This window comes from Balaenoptera borealis (genome assembly GCF_965194805.1).
Source record: "Balaenoptera borealis genome assembly, chromosome: 3".
Taxonomy (NCBI): domain Eukaryota; kingdom Metazoa; phylum Chordata; class Mammalia; order Artiodactyla; family Balaenopteridae; genus Balaenoptera; species Balaenoptera borealis.
In genome coordinates, this window is record NC_138866.1 from 67,083,778 (window position 1) to 67,104,339 (window position 20,562).

A 20,562-nucleotide genomic window follows, 5' to 3' on the forward strand; every position below is an offset into this window, starting at 1 on the left:
CTCACCACTATTATTCAACATAGTTTTGGAAGTCCTAGCCACAGCAATCAGAGAAGAAAAAGAAATAAAAGGAACACAAATTGGAAAAGAAGAAGTAAAACTGTCACTGTTTGCAGATGGCATGATACTATACATACAGAATCCTAAAGATGTCACCAGAAAACTACTAGAGCTAATCAATAAATTCGGTAAAGTTGCAGGATACAAAATTAATGCACAGAAATCTCTTGCATTCCTATACACTAATGATGCAAAATCTGAAAGAGAAATTACCAAAACACTCCCATTTACCATTGCAACAAAAAAAATAAAATACCTAGGAATAAACTTACCTAGGGAGACAAAAGACCTGTATGCAGAAAACTATAAGACACTGATGAAAGAAATTAAAGATGATACCAACAGATGGACAGATATACCACATTCTTGGATTGGAAGAATCAATATTGTGAAAATTGCTATACTACCCAGAGTAATCTACAGATTCAATGCAATCCCTATCAATTTACCAATGGCATTTTTTACAGAACTAGAACAAAAAGTCTTAAAATTTCTATGGAGACACAAACGACCCTGAATAGCCAAAGCACTCTGGAGGGAAAAATATGGAACTGGAGGAATCAGACTCCCTGATGTCAGACTATACTACAAAACTACAGTAATCAAGACAATATGGTACTGGCACAAAAACAGAAACATAGATCAATGGAACAAGATAGAAAGCCCAGAGATAAACCCACACACCTATGGTCAACTAATCTATGACAAAGGAGGCAAGGATATACAATGGAGACAAGACAGTCTCGTCAATAAGTGGTGCTGGGAAAACTGGACAGCTACATATAAAAGAATGAAATTAGAACATTCCCTAACACTATACACAAAAATAAACTCAAAATGGATTAGAGACCTAAATGTAAGACAGGACACTATAAAACTCTTAGAAGAAACCATAGGAGGAACACTCTTTGACATAAATCACAGCAAGATCTTTTTTGATCCATCTCTTAGAGTAATGGAAATAAAAACAAAAATAAACAAATGGGACCCAATGAAACTTCAAAGCTTTTGCACAGCAAAGGAAACCATAAACAAGACAAAAAGACAGCCCTCAGAATGGGAGAAAATATTTGCAAATGAATCAATGGACAAAGGATTAATCTCTAAAATATATAAACAGCTCAGGCAGCTCAATATGAAAAAAACAAACCACCCAATCAAAAAATGGGCAGAAGACCTAAATAGACAATTCTCCAAAGAAGACATACAGATGGCCACAGGCACATGAAAAGCTGTGCAACATCACTAATTATTAGAGAAGTGCAAAGCAAAACTACAATGAGGTATCACCTCACACTGTTTAGAATGGGCATCATTAGAAAATCTACAAACAACAAATGCTGGAGAGGGTATGGAGAAAAGGGAACCCTCTTGCACTGTTGGCGGGAATGTAAACTGATACAGCCACTATGGAGAACAGCCTTAAAAAACTAAAAACAGAATTACCATATGACCCAGCAATCCCACTACTGGGCATATACCCAGAGAAAACCGTAATTCAAAAAGACACATGCACCCCAATGTTCACTGCAGCACTATTTACAATACCCAGGTCTTGGAAGCAACCTAAATGTCCATTGACAGACGAATGGATAAAGCAGATGTGGTACATATATACAATGGAATATTACTCAGCCATATAAAGGAACGAAATTGGGTCATTTGTAGAGACTTGGATGGACCTATAGACCATCATATAGAGTGAAGTAAGCCAGAAAGAGAAAAACAAATATCGTACATTAACGCATGTATGTGGTATCTAGAAAAATGGTACAGATGATTCGGTTTGCAAGGCAGAAATAAGAGACACAGATGTAGAGAACTTTTGGACACCAAGCGGGGCAAGTGGGGGTGGGGTGGGGGGTGGTGCTGGTGGGATGAATTGGGAGATTGGAATTGACATATATACACTAATATGTATAAAATACATAACTAATAAGAACCTGCTGTATAAAAAATAAATTAATTAAATTAAATTTAAAAAAAGGAAAATGTAATAAGTTAATAAACAAAAATCTCAATTAAATAGAGTTGGGAGACCAGAAGGGGGAGCTCTCACACCGTGTGATGATAGAACCTAACAGGAAGAAGACAGACTCCTTTCCTGGCAAGGACTCAGCCAATGCAAAGCCATGAGCTCTTTGTTTTAGTTATGGTCTGTATATTTTCACACCGGACTGACGACTTTCCTTGAAGACAGACTACCTCTTTTTTGGCTAAAGTCTTTTTAGAAAAGGTTATCCTTACCTGGGGAACTCCTCTAGAACTCTGAGGTACCCATCTTACTGGCCAGGTGCTTTTTGACAAGTCCTTTTCCTCTCTATATATGTGCTCTCCTTCCTTCGCCATGCCGGGACTTGCATGTGGTTTGGCATGGTTGCAGACCCCAAATTGCAATTCTCTGCTAATACTGAATAAACCCATCTTTGCTGGAGAAATATTTGGCAGTGTTTTTGTCTCAGGTCAACAGCAGTCTATGTGCTAGCATGTGCACTGTTAATGGGTTTGTCACTGTTTCTATGCTTTTTCAGTGGGCAGAGTAAGGAAATCCTTTTTTTTTTTTTTTTAAGGAGATAATATATCATGAGTTCATACTGATATTTCCAATTCAAGTTTAAGAGTATAGGGTTATTTCTTAACCTCTGATTTTCTATTTCCATCTGTTTTCTCTCACACTAAAAAAAACAAAAACAAAAAAATAAAAAACTTGCCACAAAGCAAGACTAATCAAGACAGGGTGGTACTGGCATAAGGACAGACACAGAAATCAATGGAAAAGAACTGACAGTCCAGAAATAAACCAATTTATCTATTTTTAATTAATTTCTGACAAGGCTGCCAAGACTTTATTGGGGAAAGAACAGTCTCTTCAAAAAAGGATGCTGGGAGAACTGGATAGCCACATGCAAAAGAATGAAGTTGGATACCTACCTTATAGCACATATAAAAATTAACTCAAAAAGTATGAAATACCTAAATACAAGCCCCAAAACTATAAAAATCTTCAAACAAAACAGAGATTTGGCAATGGTTTCTTTTTCTTTTTCTAAGAAATACACATTTATTTGTATTTTCAATACCGCAAGTTCAGTAGCAATTATGAGCTGGCAATGGTTTCTTAAATATGACACCAAAAGCACAGGCAACTAAAGAAAAAATGAAATTAAGTTTAAAACCACAATTAAAAATTTTTGTGCTCCACAGGATACTATTAAGAAAGTGAAAAGATAACCCACAGGATGGGAGAAAACATCTGCAAATAATACACTTGATAAAGGTCCAGTATTCAAAATATATAAAGTACTCTAACAACAATAAAAAGACAACCCAATTTAAAACTGGACAAGGGATCTGAATTGACATTTCTCCAAAGATACAAACTGCCAATAAACACATGAAAAGATGCTTAATATCACTAGTCATCAGGGAAATGCAAATCAAAACCACAGCGAGATACCATTTTACACCCAGTAGGATGACTACAATCAAAATGTCAGATAATAAGAAGTACTAGCGAGGATCTGGGGGAACTGGAACACTCAAACACTGCTGGAGGGAATAGAAAATGATGCAACCACCTCAGAAAATAGTCTGGCAATTCCTCAAAAGGTTAACCATGGTGTTACCATTTGACGTAGCAATTCCATTCCTAGGTGTTCATGCACACAGGAGAAATGAAAACATATGCCTACACAGAAACTTGTACACAAATGTTTATAGTAGCATTACTTACAACAGCCAAAAGGTGGAAACAACCCAAATGATAAATGGATAAACAAAATTTGGTATATCCATACAATGGAATATGATTCAGCAATAAAAAGGAAAGAAGTACTGATAACATCTACAGTATGGATGAATTTTGAAAACATTATGCTAAGAGAAAGAAGCCAGATACAACAGACCATGTATATGATTCCATTCATATGTAATAGGCTGAACAGGCAAATATACAGAAACAAATAGTACCTTAGGGATGGGGGTTCAGGGGTTGGGGATGTAATAGTTAAGGTGATGAAAATGTTCTTTAATTCATTATGGTGATGGCTGCACACCTGTGCGAATATACTAAAAACCAATGAACTGCTTTGGGTAAATTGTATGGTATGTAAATTATATGTCAATAAAGATGTTTTAAAACAAGGAAAGAAGAAGGGATTGGTAAATCGTACTTCTTTTAAAAATGGCATAGTTGGGTTTATGCAGGGTAAAAGAGAAAGCTGGGCATTATTAGCTCTATAGGACACAAAATTTGTGACCTTCACTAACAAACAAAGTAATTTGATTCAACGGTCAATAACAAGTAAAGATGCTTGTGACTTACAGCAGACACCGTTAGCTACCTATCCAATATCTATTTTCCCCTTCTTCCTTGCTAAAAGAATACAGATTTTATTTGGGGGTGACAATACACTCATCTAAATATTAACTTTTGTGGCCTCCCTTGATGCTAATTCTATCCAGTGAGACATAAATGAAAGTCTTCTGGGAGCTTCTGGGAAAGCTTAGCTTTCCTGACCAAAATCAACAGTCAGGGATGGCATAGTTAATTTCTCCCTTCTTCTTGCCTTGAACATATATTGTGATGTCTAAAGTTGCAGCTGCCATCTTGCATCCGTGAAGCAAGGAGCAAGACAGTGAAAAACAACAAACTAAAGATGACAGCTCAAAAAGACAGAAGGGGCCTGGATCTTTGATTACTTAAAAGAGCTGCTATACCAAGCTGGACTTCCTATTCAGACTTTCTATTATCTTAGAAAAATAAAACCTTATTTTTAAAAGCTCATATAGTTAGGTTTTCTGTTTTTTAAAGCCAGACTCAGTCTCAATCAAAATAATGTTTCCTCAGCCAAAAAATTTTAAATCTTTCAGTCTATTTAAAATTCAAAGATAGTCTCAAAAATCGAAGTGGGAAATTGGGTTAAGGAAATTTCTGATTTTTCGCACTGGATATCTAAGATTTTTTTTTTTGAAAAAAAAATCTGTTTCCACCTTCAAGAATAAGGAAAATAAGAACTCATATTACCTGACACATTCTGTCAATATTTTCTTCAGTTGGCATTACGAAGTACACTGCAGGAACATCTGGAATAGGATCTCGATCAGAGTGCAAAAGCCTAGGACACATAAAGAATATAAAACTTTTTTCTTAGTCACTTATCTAAAAAGATAGCTAAAAATTTTACAGTATTTCTCAAACTAGTTCACCAGTTCAAGGACAGTGACCAGTACTCTAAAAGCTCTTGATGCAATTAATTATTTAACCCAGCTTTCTCCTTATATCAATGTTAATATTATTTATTAGTAAGATCCTAATCTCAGTCTTCATTTCTTGTATTCCAATCACCTTATTTCTAATACCTCTTATGGTCAGTCTCTTCTACCAATATTCTCCTTGAATGAGAACTAAAGCACATTCAAAATCAATTTTATTCCCATTTTTCATAGAAATATGGTGGGGGGAGGTAAGAGGGAGGAAAGTACAGTTCTCTGAGAGGGAAAACAGAAAGCTGGAACTATCTTTAGAAGCAATGAAAAAATTTAACCATAAATAAAATCAAATATATTTTTTAAATGAAAGGTATACGAATGCTTCCTTAAAACTTTAAGACAATCTATATTGTTCTACTTGTTGCTTCGTAAGAGAATGCATAAGAGATCGGCTAAGCATCTTATAGATTGTACCACTTGATAGTTTTCTCTTTTACAGTTCAGGAAGTATATTCATTCAAATATCCCAATATCAACTGAGAAAATATCTTTATTCTCCACTGTAAGATTTCACCATGCTTATATCAGGAAATATGAGAAATGTTCTATTTCTACAATATTCTAGTCATCCTTCTATACGCAATATTCCATACACAATCTACATACATCCTTCTATATATACAATTATTTCAGTCATCCTTATAAAGGAGAGAGTCAAAGAGGCACATGCTGCCAGTGAGCCTGCATTTGATAACTTTTTTCCCTCTGTTTGGCTGCTGCTAACACCAGAAGGATTATAATGTGCTGGCAGCCATTGTTTGTTGTCTTCTTACACTGGCTGTCCAACTACCTAAAGGGCTACAACCACCAATTCATGTTCTGGAAACTGTAATTATTGTTTCCTACAAATCAGCCTAAACCAGCTTGCAGAATATAAAGTAACTGATGAAGTATTCTCCAGCAAAAAAGGAAGAATAGTCAGAGGCAAGGTGCACAGGAATTTACCAGAGTAGCTGTGTAATCCTTTCATGCTCTGATGGCAATAGCAACAGGTGGGCAGCAAGAATGCACAACTCTCAAACTGGCAGAATATCTTGTCACTCCTTAAGGAAGTTCTGAGGCCTCACTGTTATTAGTCACTGTTTCTGAGTCACTATGGTTCAGTAGACAAACAGCCCAGAAACAGTGGTCAAGCAATCTGGCCACGACTCTGCTATTAATTACCTGTACAATCATGGGACAATCACTCGAACTCTACAAACTTTAGTCTTTTTATTAGTAAAATAAAATAAAGGAGTTAAATAGTAAGGTAGCAATAGTAACCAATGCTTATAATAAACCATCATTTTCAAGGATGGCATCAAGCTTAACTCCAGTTTAGGTCATAAGCATTAACATGTCACCACCAACAAATGTGTAGTTTAAGTCTGACATAAAAATGAGAGGAAGAACCTGCCAAATACCACGTTTCATCAAACCTAAGGTGCTATCAATTTTAAAACATATTATTAAAACAGGCAGAAAATGCTGCCAATTAAACTATGTCATGGCATTATTAAGTAGACCTTAATTTCAGAAATATTAAATTAAAAAGTAAAAAGTATATTTTAGAATTAATGCAATATTCTATTAATTTAAAACAAATATTCAATATAAAATTGAAGAATTGAAGAATTTAACAAGATTCTGATACGTTACTCACTGGAAATCTAAAACCACATTCCCAATAAAAGAGCAGACTATAATTCAATATATTAAAATATCACAGACTGAAAACTGATTATAACGTCATAAAAGAACAAAATGCAGCTAAGTTAGAACACCGTAAAACTGGACTCCTTCAGTACATAAAAGTATTAGTACCTATTCATGTATACAGCCCCTCTTTAAATGCTCTATTGTTCTATTAGGCCAAGTCTACAAAGTAATGCAATTTGTTTTATTTATGAGACGTACCATAAGGAATATAATCAAATAAATTTAGTAGTTAAGAAGACAACATAGATAGTTCCCTATGGTGATTAAGTCATTACTTCCTAGTTACTTAAATTTTTCATATTAATGATATACTAATTTAGGTATTCCTCTTTTTAAAAAGTGTATTTGAATTAAAGAAATAAAAAATTTTCAGAGCTGAAAGAGACCTTGAAACAACCAGTTATTTTCCTTTACATAAGAGAGTAAACCAGTCTGTAGGAAAAGACACAAGAGAGAAAATTTAAATTATGAAATTTCAAATTCTCAGACTGAGGATTATTTTTAACTTCAGAAATAAAGGGTTAAATAAAACAAGATAATGGAAAAAATGTTCTCTATATGCAAGTACTATAACCTAATACTATTTTCTTGATAAATGTCCCTTAGTAATTTGATTTCAGGGTGGCTAAAGACATTTTTAAAAATGTATTTGAGGGACTTCCTTGGTGGTGTAATACTTAAGAATCCGCCTGCCAATGCAGGGGACATGGGTTCAAGCCCTGGTCCGGGAAGATCCCACATGCCTCAGAGCAACTAAGTCCGTGCATCACAACTACTGAGCCTGCGCTCTAGAGCCCACAGGCCACAACTACTGAAGGCCATGTGCCTAGAGCCTGTGCTTTGCAACAAGAGAAGCCAACGCAGTAAGAAGCCCGTGCACTGCAACAAAGAGTAGTCCCCGCTCGCCACAACTAGAGAAAGCCCGTGTGCAGCAACAAAGACCCAATGCAGCCAAAAATAAATAAGATATAAATACATTTATTAAAACAAAAGAAAACAAAACAATGTATTTGAAAACAAATGCCATTACTAGAAACACGTTAAAACTCACAGATGCAGAGTGATTCCCATGTCTCTCAGCTCCTTCACAGATAGCAGAGGAGAGATGATATCTTGGCCAAATCTGTCATAAATGAGCACCTAGCAGAAACAAAAGTCATGCGTTTTTTTAAACATTATTATCAGTGAACAGTCAACAGAGAACCCAATATTAAGATTATGTTCAAGTACATTTTATTTTAATATACTGAATTCTTATACTTACCTCAATTTAATATTTTCCATAATTATTTACCAAAATGTCCATTCATCTAGTAATCCATTCTTAAAAGCATTATTACTTGGGCTAAAATAAATTATTATAATATAAATTTTTTCTTATAAAATACTTTTTCTAAGTTAAAAAACATACCAGAGACTATAAAATCTTCATCTTAGTTTATAATAAAGGACTTGGAACATACAGCAGACTCACTTACACTCCCCTATCCCATTCACATATATCCTTTCTAAAAAGAGAAGTAAAAATTAGTCACTTTCAAAACTAACGCTTAACAAGTTCCAAGACTGTAAAGAAAATTTAGTAATTTAAGTATCTCATGCATTTCCTCACATTCTGAAAGTGTTAAAACTGACACCTCTAATGAGTAGTAAGTATTCCAACTGGGTCTTCTAACTCAGAATTAGTTTTAGAGTTTAGGCAAATAAAAGAGACCCTTCAACTAATAGGTGTTTTCCACTACTAAATCAATAATTCTTAATGGAGTAAGAAATTGCTAATGAGAGGATGAAACATACTGTCATACAAAAACATGGTTTGTTTGAATGCCAGCATTCAAACAAAGGATAGAAAAGCTAAAAATCTTCCTGCTCCAGTTACAAAAGGCTGGATGTTATATCCTTCAAAAATCTTCCTTCCTTACACCTCAATATATCTGTATTATTAATCTTGTGATAGAGAAGTGATGGGTAGGGAAAGAATCTGACACAAATCTATACCCCAGAAATTCTCAAGTTATTTAATTCAAATGCTGAACATAGGCACTAGAAAGAATAAACAAGTATAGTTTACGCAAAGGGCAATAAGAAGATGACTACAAATAAACAGGAAGGAAGAGGAAAATGAGGGGACACGCTAAAGCTTAAATTATAAATCATTTTTCAGATGACTTTAATCACCTTTAGAGTTAATCCAAAGGACTTAGCAAGACTCATGAGAGTTTTCAAAACACCCCAAACTGTAACCAAGTTGATCTGTTGTTGATTCTTACAAAGAGAGAAGTATAAACTGACTATAATCTAACAAGTTTAGACCTAATCAACTGTATTATAATCTCTTTGAAGAAAAAGAAACAGTGATCATGAAGTTTAGAATGAAGGAGCTCAAAGAATAGGAATTTTAAAAGATTCTCCAGCATTTCTCAAAGGAAAAAGATTATAGATTGCTTTCTGGTCCAATTAACATTTTTACTGACAGTTTTATATATCATAAATTAATAAAATGCATTCTGGTTTACAGATCACTCTCTCATTAGTTGATTAAAATGGACCAGTATCCCTAAGTCTGAGTAACCTTAAGAAAGCTTGCAAGATCAAAATTCTGGATTTGTAAAGCTAAGGAACAAAACTTCAACTGGAATAAAGACCTATCAGTGAGGCCCCACCTAAGAAATCAGCTGGATTCTCTAGATGAATATTATTATCATTGCCTGTGTCATTCCATAAAATATTTATCAAAAAGGATTTACATTTCCTCCCATTCTGCAGGTTGTCTTTTCATTTTGTTGATGGTTTCCTTAGCTGTGCAAAAGCTTTTAAGTTTGATTAGGTCCCATTTGTTTATTTTTGCTTTTATTTCCTTTGCCTTGGGAGATTGATAAGAAAATACTGCTATGATTTATGTCAGAGAATGTTTTGCCTATATTCTCTTCTAGGAGTTTTATGGTGTCATGTCTGACATTTAGGTCTTTAAACCATTTTGAACTTATTTTTGTATGTGGTATGAGGGAATGTTCTAATTTCACTGATTTACATATACCTGTCCATCACTTGTTGAAGACACTGTCTTTTCTCCATTGTATGTTCTTGCCTCCTTTGTCATAGATTGACCGTAGGTGTGTGGGTCTCTTTCTGGGCTCTCTATTCTGATCCATTGATCTATTTGTCTGTTTTTGTGCCAATACCATGCTGTTGGACTACTGTAACTTTGTAGTATTGTCTGAAGTCTGGGAGGGTTATGCCTCCAGCTTTGTTCTTTTTTCTCAGGATTGCTTTGGCAATCCTGGGTCTTTTGGTTCCATATAAATTTTAGGATTATTTGTTCTAGTTCTGTGAAAAATGTTATGAGAGAAAATATTTGCAAGTAATGCGGCCAACAGTGGGTTAATATCCAAAATATACTAACAGCTCATACAACTCAATATCAAAAAAACCAACAATTCAATCAAAAAATGGGCAGAAGATCTAAATAGACATCTCTCCAAAGAAGACATACAGATGGCAAACAGGCACATGAAAAGATGCTCAACACCACTAATCATTAGAAAAATGCAAATCAAACCCACAATGAGGTATCGCCTCACATTGGTCAGAATGGCTATCATCATAAAGTCGACAAATAAATGCTGGAGAGAGTGTGGAGAAAAGGGAACCCTCATACACTGCTGGTGGTAATGTAAACTGGTACAGCCACTATGGAAAACAGTACAGAGGTTCCTTAAAAAACTAAAAATAGAGCTACAATATGATCCAGGATTCCCACTCCTGGGTATATATCTGGAAAAAATGAAAACTCTAATTTGAAAAGATATATGTACCCCAATGTTCATAGCAGCACTATTTACAATAGCCAAGATGTGGAAACAACCCAAGGGCCCATAAACAGATGACTGGTTTAAGAGGATGTGGTATGAGGAGAAACAAGAAGAACCACAATCCTGCAGCCTGTGGAACAAAAACCACATTCACAGAAAGACAGACAAAATAAAAAGGCAGAAGGCTATGTACCAGATGAAGGAACAAGATAAAACCCCAGAAAAACAATAAATGAAGTGGAGATAGGCAACCTGCCAGAAAAAGAATTCAGAATCATGATAGTGAAGATGATCCAGGACCTCGGAAAAAGAATGGAGGCAAAGATCAAGAAGATGCAAAAAATGTTTAACAAAGACCTAGAAGTATTAAAGAACAAACAAACAGAGATGAACAATATGATAACTGAAATGAAAAATACACTAGAAGGAATCAATAGCAGAATAACTGAGGTAGAAGAATGGATAAGTGACCTGAAAGAATGGTGGAATACACTGCTGCAGAACAAAATTAAGAAAAAAGAATGAAAAGAAATGAAGACAGCCTGAGACCTCTGGAAAAACATTAAACACAACAACATTCACATTATAGGGGTGCCAGAAGGAGAAGAGAGAGAGAAAGGACCCGAGAAAATATTTGAAGAGATTATAGTCAAAAAATTCCCTAACATGGGAAAGGAAATAGCCACCCAAGTCTAGGAAACACAGAGAGTCCCAGGCAGGATAAACCCAAGGAGAAACATGCCGAGACACATAGTAATCAAATTGGCAAAAATTAAAGACAAAGAAAAATTATTGAAAGCAACAAGGGAAAAACGACAAATAACATAAAAGGGAATTCCCAAAAGGTTAACAGCTGATTTCTCAGCAGAAACTCTACAAGCCAGAAGGGAGTGGCACAATATATTTAAAGTGATGAAAGGGAAGAACCTACAATCAAGATTACTCTACCCAGCAGGGATCTCATTCAGATTCGAAGGAGAAATCAAAAGCTTTACAGACAAGCAAAAGATAAGAGAATTCAGCACTGCAAAACCAGCTCTAAAACAAATGCTAAAGGAACTTCTCTGAGTGGGAAACACAAGAGAAGAAAAGGACCTACAAAAACAACCCAAAACAATTAAGAAAATGGTCATAGGAACATACATATCAATAATTACCTTAAATGTGAATGGATTAAATACTCCAACCAAAAGACACAGGTTTGCTGAATACAAAAACAAGACCCATATGTATGCTATCTACAAGAGACCCACTTCAGACCTAGGGACACATATAGACTGAAAGTGAGGGGATTGAAAACAATATTCCATGCAAATGGAAATGAAAAGAAAGCTGGAGTAGCAATTCTAATATCAGATAAAATAGACTTTAAAATAGAGAATGTTACAAGAGACAAGGAAGGACACTACATAACGATCAAGGGATCAATCCAAGAAGAAGATATAACAATTATAAATACATATGCACACAACATAGGAGCACCTCAATACATAAGGCAAATGCTAACAGCTATAAAAGAGGAAATAAACAGTGACACAATAATAATGGGGGACTTTAACACCTCACCTACACCAATGAACGGATCATCCAGACAGAAAATTAATAAGGAAACACAAGTTTTAAATAACACAATAGACCACATAGACTTAATTGATATTTGTAGGACATTCCATCCAAAAACAGCAGATTACACTTTCTTCTCAAGTGCACACGGAACATTCTCCAGGATACATCACATCTTGGGTCATAAATCAAGCCTTGGTAAATTTAAGAAAATTGAAATCATATCAAGCAACTTTTCTGACCACAACACTATGAGATTGGAAATAAATTACAGGGAAAAAACCCCGTAAAAATCACAAACACATGGAGGCTAAACAATACATTACTAAATAACCAAGATATCACTGAAGAAATCAAAGAGGAAATCAAAATATACCTAGAGACAAATGACAACAAAAACACAACGATCCAAAGTCTATGGGATGTAGCAAGAGCAGTTCTAAGAGGGAAGTTTATGGCAATACAATCCTACCTCAAGGAACAAGAAAAATCTCAAATAAACAATCTAACCTTACACCTAAAGGAACTAGAGAAAGAAAAACAAACAAAACCCGAAGTTAGTAGAAGGAAAGAAATCATAAAGATCAAAGCAGAAATAAATGGAATAGAAACAAAGAAAACAATATCAAAGATCAATAAAATTAAAAGCTGGTTCTTTGAGAAGATAAACAAAATTGATAAACCTTTAGCCAGACTCATCAAGAAAAAGAGGGACAGGACTCAAATAAATAAAATTAGAAATGAAAAAGGAGAAGTTACAACGGACACCGCAGAAATACAAAGCATCGTAAGAGACTGCTACAAGGAACTCTATGCCAATAAAATGGACAACCTGAAAGAAATGGACAAATTCTTACAAAGGTATAACCTACCAAGACCAAAGCAGGAAGAAATAGAAAATATGAACAGACCAATCACAAGTAATGAAATTGAAACTGTGATTAAAAATCTTCCAACAAACAGAAGTCCAGGACCAGATGGTCACAGGGGAATTCTGTCAAACATTTAGAGAAGAGCTAACACCTATCCTTCTCAAACTCTTCCAAAAAACTGCAGAGGAAGGAACACTCCCAAACTCATTCTACGAGGTCATCATCACCCTGATATCAAAACCAGACAAAGATACCACAAAAAAAGAAAATTACAGACCAATATCACTGATGAATTTAGACGCAAAAATCCTCAAGAAAATACTAGCAAACAGAATCCAACAACACATTAAAAGGATCATACACCATGATCAAGTGGGATTTAGCCCAGGGATGCAAGGATTCTTCAACATACGCAAATCAATCAATGTGATACACCATATTAACAAATTGAAGAATAAAAACCATGTGATTCTCTCAACAGATGCAGAAAAAGCTTTTGACAAAAATCAACACCCATTTCTGATAAAAACTCTCCAGAAAGTGGGCATAGAGGGAACCTACCTCAACATAATAGAAGCCATATGTGACAAACCCACAGCAAACATCATTCTCAATGATGAAAAACTGAAAGCATGTCCTCTAAGATCAGGAAATAGACAAGGATGTCTATTCTTGCCACCATTATTCAACATAGTTTTGGAAGTCCTAGCCACGGCAATCAGAGAAGAAAAAGAAATAAAAGGAATACAAATTGGAAAAGAAAAAGTAAAACTGTCACTGTTTGCAGATGACATGATACTACACATAGATAATCCTAAAGATGCCACGAGAAAACTAATAGAGCTAATCAATGAATCCGGTAAAGTTGTAGGATACAAAATTAATGCACAGAAATCTCTTGCATTACTATACACTAACAACAAAAGATCAGAAAGAGAAATTAAGGAAACAATCCCATTCACCACTGCAACAAAAAGAATAAAATAGCTAGGAATAAACCTACCTAAAAGACCTGTACTCAGAAAACTATAAGACACTGATGAAAGAAATCAAAGATGACAGAAACAGATGGACAGATATACCATGTTCTTGGATTGGAAGAATCAACATTGTGAAAATGACTATACTACCCAAAGCAATCTACAGATTCAATGCAATCCCTATCAAATTACCAATGGCATTTTTTACAGAACTAGAAGAAAAAATGTTAAAATTTATATGGAGACACAAAAGACCCTGAATAGCCAACGCAGCCTTGAAGGAAAAAAACGGAGCTGGAGGAATCAGGCTCCCTGACTTCAGACTATACCACATAGCTACAGTCATCAGGACAGTACGGTACTGGCACAAAAACAGAAATATAGATCAATGGAATAGGATAAAAAGCCCAGAAATAAACCCACGCACCTATGGTCAACTAAGCTGTGATAAAAGAGGCAAGAATATACAGTGGAGAAAAGACAGTCTCGTCAATAAGTGGTGCTGGGAAAACTGGACAGCTACATGTAAAATGAAATTAGAACACTCCCTAACACCATATACAAAAATAAACTCAAAATGGATTAAAGACCTAAATGTAAGACTGGACACCATAAAACTCTTAGAGGAAAACATACGAAGAACACTCTCTGACATAAATCACAGCAAAATCTTTTTGACCCACCTCCTAGAGTAATGGAAATAAAACCAAAAATAAACAAATGGGACCTAATGAAACTTAAAAGCTTTTGCACAGCAAAGGAAACTATAAATAAGACAAAAAGACAGCCCTCAGAATGGGAGAAAATATTTGCAAATGAATCAATGGACAAAGGATTAATCTCCAAACTATATAAACAGCTCATGCAGCTCAATATAAAAAAAAAAAAAAAACCCAATCAAAAACTGGGCAGAAGACCTAAATAGACAATTCTCCAAAGAAGACATACAGATGGCCACAGGCACATGAAAAGCTGCACAACATCACTAATTATTAGAGAAATGGAAATCAAAACTACAATGAGGTATCACCTCACACTGGTTAGAAAGGGCATCATCAGAAAATCTACAAACAGCAAATGCTGGAGAGGGTGTGGAGAAAAGGGAACCCTATTGCACTGTTGGTGGGAATGTAAACTGATACAGCCCCTATGGAGGACAGCCTTAAAAAACTAAAAGCGGAATTACCATATGACCCAGCAATCCCACTACTGGGCATATACCCAGAGAAAACCATAATTCAAAAAGAGTCATGTACCCCAATGTTCATTGCAGCACTATTTACAATACCCAGGTCATGGAAGCAACCTAAATGCCCATCGACAGAAGAATGGATAAAGCAGATGTGGTACGTACATACAATGGAATATTAATCAGCCATAAAAAGGAACGAAATTGGGTCATTTGTAGAGACGTGGATGGACCTAGAGAGTGTCATAGAGAGTGAAGTAAGACTGAAAGGGAAAAACAAATACCGTATATTAACGCATATATATGGAATCTAGAAGAATGGCACCGATGAACTGGTTTGCAAGGCAGAAATAGAGACACAGATGTAGAGAACCAACGTATGGACATCAAGGGGGGATAGCGAGGTGGGGAGGGAGGTGGTGGTGGTGGCGGGATGAATTGGGAGATTGGGATTGACATATATACACTAATATATATATAATAAAGAACTAATAAGAACCTGCTGTATAAAAAACAAATAAATAAAATTAAATTCAAAAATAAAATAAAAATTTTCCCAATACTAGGAAAAACAAAAAGAGGATGTGGTATATGTATACAATGAAATATTAGTCAGTCATAAAAAAGAATGAAATAATGCTATTTGCAGCAAGATGGATGGACCTAGAGAATATCACACTAAGTGAAGTAAGTCAGAGAGAGAAAGACAAATATTATATGATATCACTTATATGTGGAATCTAAAAAATAATAGAAATGAATCTATATAAAAAAGAGAAACAGACTCACAGACATAGAAAACAAACTAATGGTTACCAAATGGGAAAGGGAAGGGGGGGAGGGATAAATCAGGAGTACGGATTAACAGATACAAACTACTGTATGTAAAATAGATACACAACAAGCATTTACTGTATAACATAGGGAAATACATTCAATATCTTGTAATAACCTATAATGGAAAATAATCTGAAAAAATTCTATATGTATAACTGAATCACTTTGCTGTACACCTGAAATGAACACAATATTGTACATCAACTATACTTCAGTTTTAAAAAAAAAGATTCACATTAATAAGCCATGCTAAGTAAAAGTAAAATATTCAGGCATTACAACTAAAATGTGCTACTGTTCAGTATTAACAAGAAATTCCCTCCAATCACCACCAATAAGGGCTGAGAGAAAGAAAATAATCCCCATTAACATAAAGTCTCTTACCTTCCATACTGGTTCTCCAGTGCTGTTTTTAATATGAGGCACATTAAAATTCAACATACGCTTCAAAGCCACTGGAAATGAAAACAGTCTTATTAAATATTACCAATGTTTTTAGGATTTCATTTTTCCACCACACTTATTACTTATTACCTCAAAACAAAATGCACAAATCACTCTAGTAAAACTGATTAATCAATATTAATGCATATGTAGAAGTAGGATCAGACTTTGTAAGACAGTTTCATCAACAACTAAAGGGATGTTGTCTGGGAGATTTTCTAATTTAAGCGTCTTTGCCCAGATTAAAATGTGAAAAATGTTCAGGAAGAAGTCTTTTCCATGTCTCCTGATGATACTACACTACATTTTATATAGATGCAAAAAGAAATTGTCAATCACGACCTTGCAGTGGCCTCGATAGATAACTGGTGCTGTTGTCTATTTACTGTGTGGCTGAAAGCATAGATTAAGATAAGTTTTTCTAAAACCCAAAATCCTCTATGATATATTTAATTGGTTCATATTTAAATGGTTTAAAACCTAAATACAGCAGATCTATTTTTTAGTTATCCTGGAGTGCATTCTACGGCCAATTTATCCTGTCAGATTCACTAGTGAGACTTTCCTATAGATGTGGTAGGTAACTGATAACTCCTGCTTAAAAAATATACAATTCTATAATCATAGCAGTTACACTCTATGTCTTACAGTATTTTGTGGTTTTTACTGCTCATCTGTTCATGTGTTACAGCAGACTCAAATATTTTCTAAGGGAAATAAAAATCTTGATACACTTTTATGTGAAGTTGAGACGGCCAAATATTCAAGGGAGGGTAGTAGTTATCTGATTAAATGTTTAAATGATTGGTAACCCTAAAATCTACTTGGTTGATTTTTAAAAAGCATTTGGATTAGGTTTTATTAAGTAATACAGAATAATCTACAAGCTAAACACCTACCAGAGAAGATTATAATACTCAAATCACCTGCGTATCAATTTATAGCATATTCACTCACTAGAAAAACTTCTATTCAATGCTTATTTCCTGAAGCAGGTTAAAATAATAAGAGATTGCACTTCAGTGATATATTTATATATGTGTAGAGATACAGAGGTGATTTATTGGTAAAATGTTAGTACCTAATGTCCAGCCAATAATATACATCGCCCATAATTTAGACCTACTTCAGAAGCTCACAGATGTGACAATAGTTCACAGAGGACACCTAGGAAGAATCACAGCCTGTGGTACATATGAGTTCCAGGTACATGGTGTTCTCCAGAGCTTCGGTAACTGAAAGAAGCCCCTATCAGCAGGTATTCCCACGCTTGCCTTCTCAGCTCCATCTTGGTGAATTTCCCCATTTCTGAGCCTTGGCTAACTTGTTAACAGGGATTTTGACACAATGGATTTGTTAATAAAGTACATGGTCTAAGACTCAATTGTGATTTATTTCCCAAAACATTCTCAATAGGCATCAGGGAAATGTTTACTTGTCCTACTATAGAACATAGTTTACCTTTCTCCCAAAGTAAGACAGAACTCAACTGGAGTACTAATTTGATAAACCTGGCATAACCTATGTAGTAATGATGTGAAATCTTGCTACAATGAAGTTTATTTCTGCAGAAATCCATATTATACTACTAGACTTTAACATTCTACAAAGTTTCTGCATATAAAAATTACTACCACCCAAACTTCATTTTTCAAAAAGCTCCCTTATATTGGTACAGAGTCTCCCTTAACATGTTATTTTTTATTTTAATATGTAGTATGACCTAATTCATTGAGGTTCATTAAGCTGTCAGAACCATAGTGCAAAGACAAGTGGGGCTTCTATTTGTTTACACAGATGTAATGAATGGCAGTTATTTCCCAAATTTTATTTGGACTTTCATATATTTAAGTTACACCTGACTTCATCTGATAGCTTACACTACATTATCTATTGGGGAAATGCAGAACACAACTCATTATGCACTGTGTGTCGTTAGTAGATTGAAGTCTATCATTAATTTTTCTTTGAATTCCAAAGGAAGGAATCAAGTACAGCCAAAATCCTTTCTGTAGGTCATATTAATTGTAACCAGTTATATTCCTATTCCGATTTATATGCAAAAGAACATAATTAAAAGAGACAGAACTTCCAAATATGCAAATTCTTAATGGCTTATCTCTATTAGCTTCTCAGAATTAACAGTTTGCCAGCTTTCAAGACAATTAGCTAACAGGTATAAACCAAGTTGCCATCAGAAGTTTCCAAAAAATAAGGCAAAACTAAAATTATCTAAGGTGGAAAAAATATCAAAGCTCAAGGGAAAGAATATGTATTTTTAAAAACTATACTTCACGGTATAAATGGAAGCTATATAACCATGCTCTGCTAAACATGAAACTAATAATGCGTAGTTTAAAAACACTAATTTGCCAAATAATTAAAATGGGAAAGGTATTAATTCATGCGTTTTGCCATTCTTATATCCCATTCCAGCATGCTGAAGACGGAAATCTTTATCACAAGGCGTTTCTCTTCAGGTACCCCCAAAGACTGGTCCACAGGAGAGAAATGGCAGAATGTAATCTGCTCTGAAAAGAGCATCTAAATTTTTAACTGTGGTGTAAGTGCCGGAAAATGAAACTCTCAACATTAAAATGGGAGAGAACTTAACCACGCGCAGAAACAAACCTGAAGACCTCATAAGTGGCAACACGGGGTGGGAAATGCCAGGTGCCAGATCTGGTCGCCATGGCCTTTTGAGGCCCAGTAGGAAAGAGACAAGAGCAGGACCGCAGCAACCCGCTCACCCCTGAAGCCCCCTCTCCGGCACCACATCTGAGAGCCGAGTTCTCAAGCTAATGGCATCTCTTCCCTAAAAACTCAAAAGGGGAAGGGCTCTCGATGGTCTGTGAACGGGATTAAACTATTGGAGGTCCGTCTCCGAACTGCACGCACCGCGACCAAGTGAGGGCGACAAGAGGAGGAATATGTCCTCACGGCAAGCACAAAACCGCAGGGAAGAGACGGGAATAAGTCGGTACCTGTTTGTCTCTCTCGGATACTGGCTGCTGCGGCCGCCGCCATCTTGACTCCCACCATACACTGCCCGGCTTGAGAGCAGAGCCCGATGTTGACGTGGCCTCCCCGACCGCCCCGGAAGCAAAGATCGGAGGGGCGGGACCATAGAAGGCCGAACCCCGCCTCCTCCAGGGTGACCCTCCCATACTCTCAGCTCTCTCCACAAAACTTAGAGACCCAACGTGGGAATAATACCCGAACACCTGGCAGTGTTTACTTTCCAGCGGCGGAATAGTAGGAATTTTTATCCTGTCTAATCAAGCCACAGCTGCTCAAAGGGTAGCTGCTTTAAAGTGAGCTCTTAGGGCAGGAGCGTGTTGTAGTGCTAAGGACCTAAGTACTGAACTGTTAGTTTGGTCGTCTACAGATCTCTTGTGGTGATAATAATCTAGGAGCTTAAGGATCACAGGACTAAAGTAAATGAAGCTCCTGGAACAAAATTGGCACTTAAATGCTAGCTCCCTTCTGTTTCCCCAGTGCAGCAGGAGGGGTCTCCCGTTTGCTCCTTTTCTGGGAAACAGGCGGCTTCGGAGCATTGCTCTAATCAGGCAGGTTTCTTAATCTCATCTGTTAGGCATAATGGTCTAGCTGCATGGGGTTGTTTTGCCTGCATGGACACAGAAGCCAGGAAGGCGCAAAATGGCAGTTCGTATTTTCCTCCTTTTAGTAACTGCAAAATCACAAAACATTACTTTGGCAGAGGGTGTAAGTGGATAGTGCAGGTGTCTTAATGTACACAAAGCCATGTGATGACAAAATGTATCCAATATTAATGATTTCTAATTTAATCCATAGATTTTTTTACTGGATGTCAA

The 20,562-nt window shown here is 35.8% G+C and overlaps 1 protein-coding gene across 6 annotated transcripts in view; it reads right to left on the reverse strand.

Moving 5' to 3' along the window:
• The window catches only part of SCFD1 (sec1 family domain containing 1), a 138,724-nt gene extending 118,880 nt beyond the window's left edge, over positions 1-19,844 (reverse strand). For 5 of the 6 annotated variants that reach the window (XR_014242311.1, XR_014242312.1, XR_014242313.1 and 2 more), the window contains exons 1-4: positions 19,711-19,844; positions 16,667-16,737; positions 8,081-8,169; positions 5,087-5,177 (exon numbers count right to left, since the gene is read on the reverse strand). Coding sequence is in view for 2 of the 6 variants with exons in the window: in XM_082384117.1 (XP_082240243.1) it covers positions 5,087-5,177; positions 8,081-8,169; positions 16,667-16,737; positions 19,711-19,768 (309 nt within the window). In the remaining 4 variants the exon portion in view is untranslated. The remainder of the gene's footprint in view (positions 1-5,086; positions 5,178-8,080; positions 8,170-16,666; positions 16,738-19,710) is intronic. The other variant, XR_014242310.1, reaches the window with a different exon arrangement.
• Between the last annotated feature and the right edge of the window lie 718 nt (positions 19,845-20,562).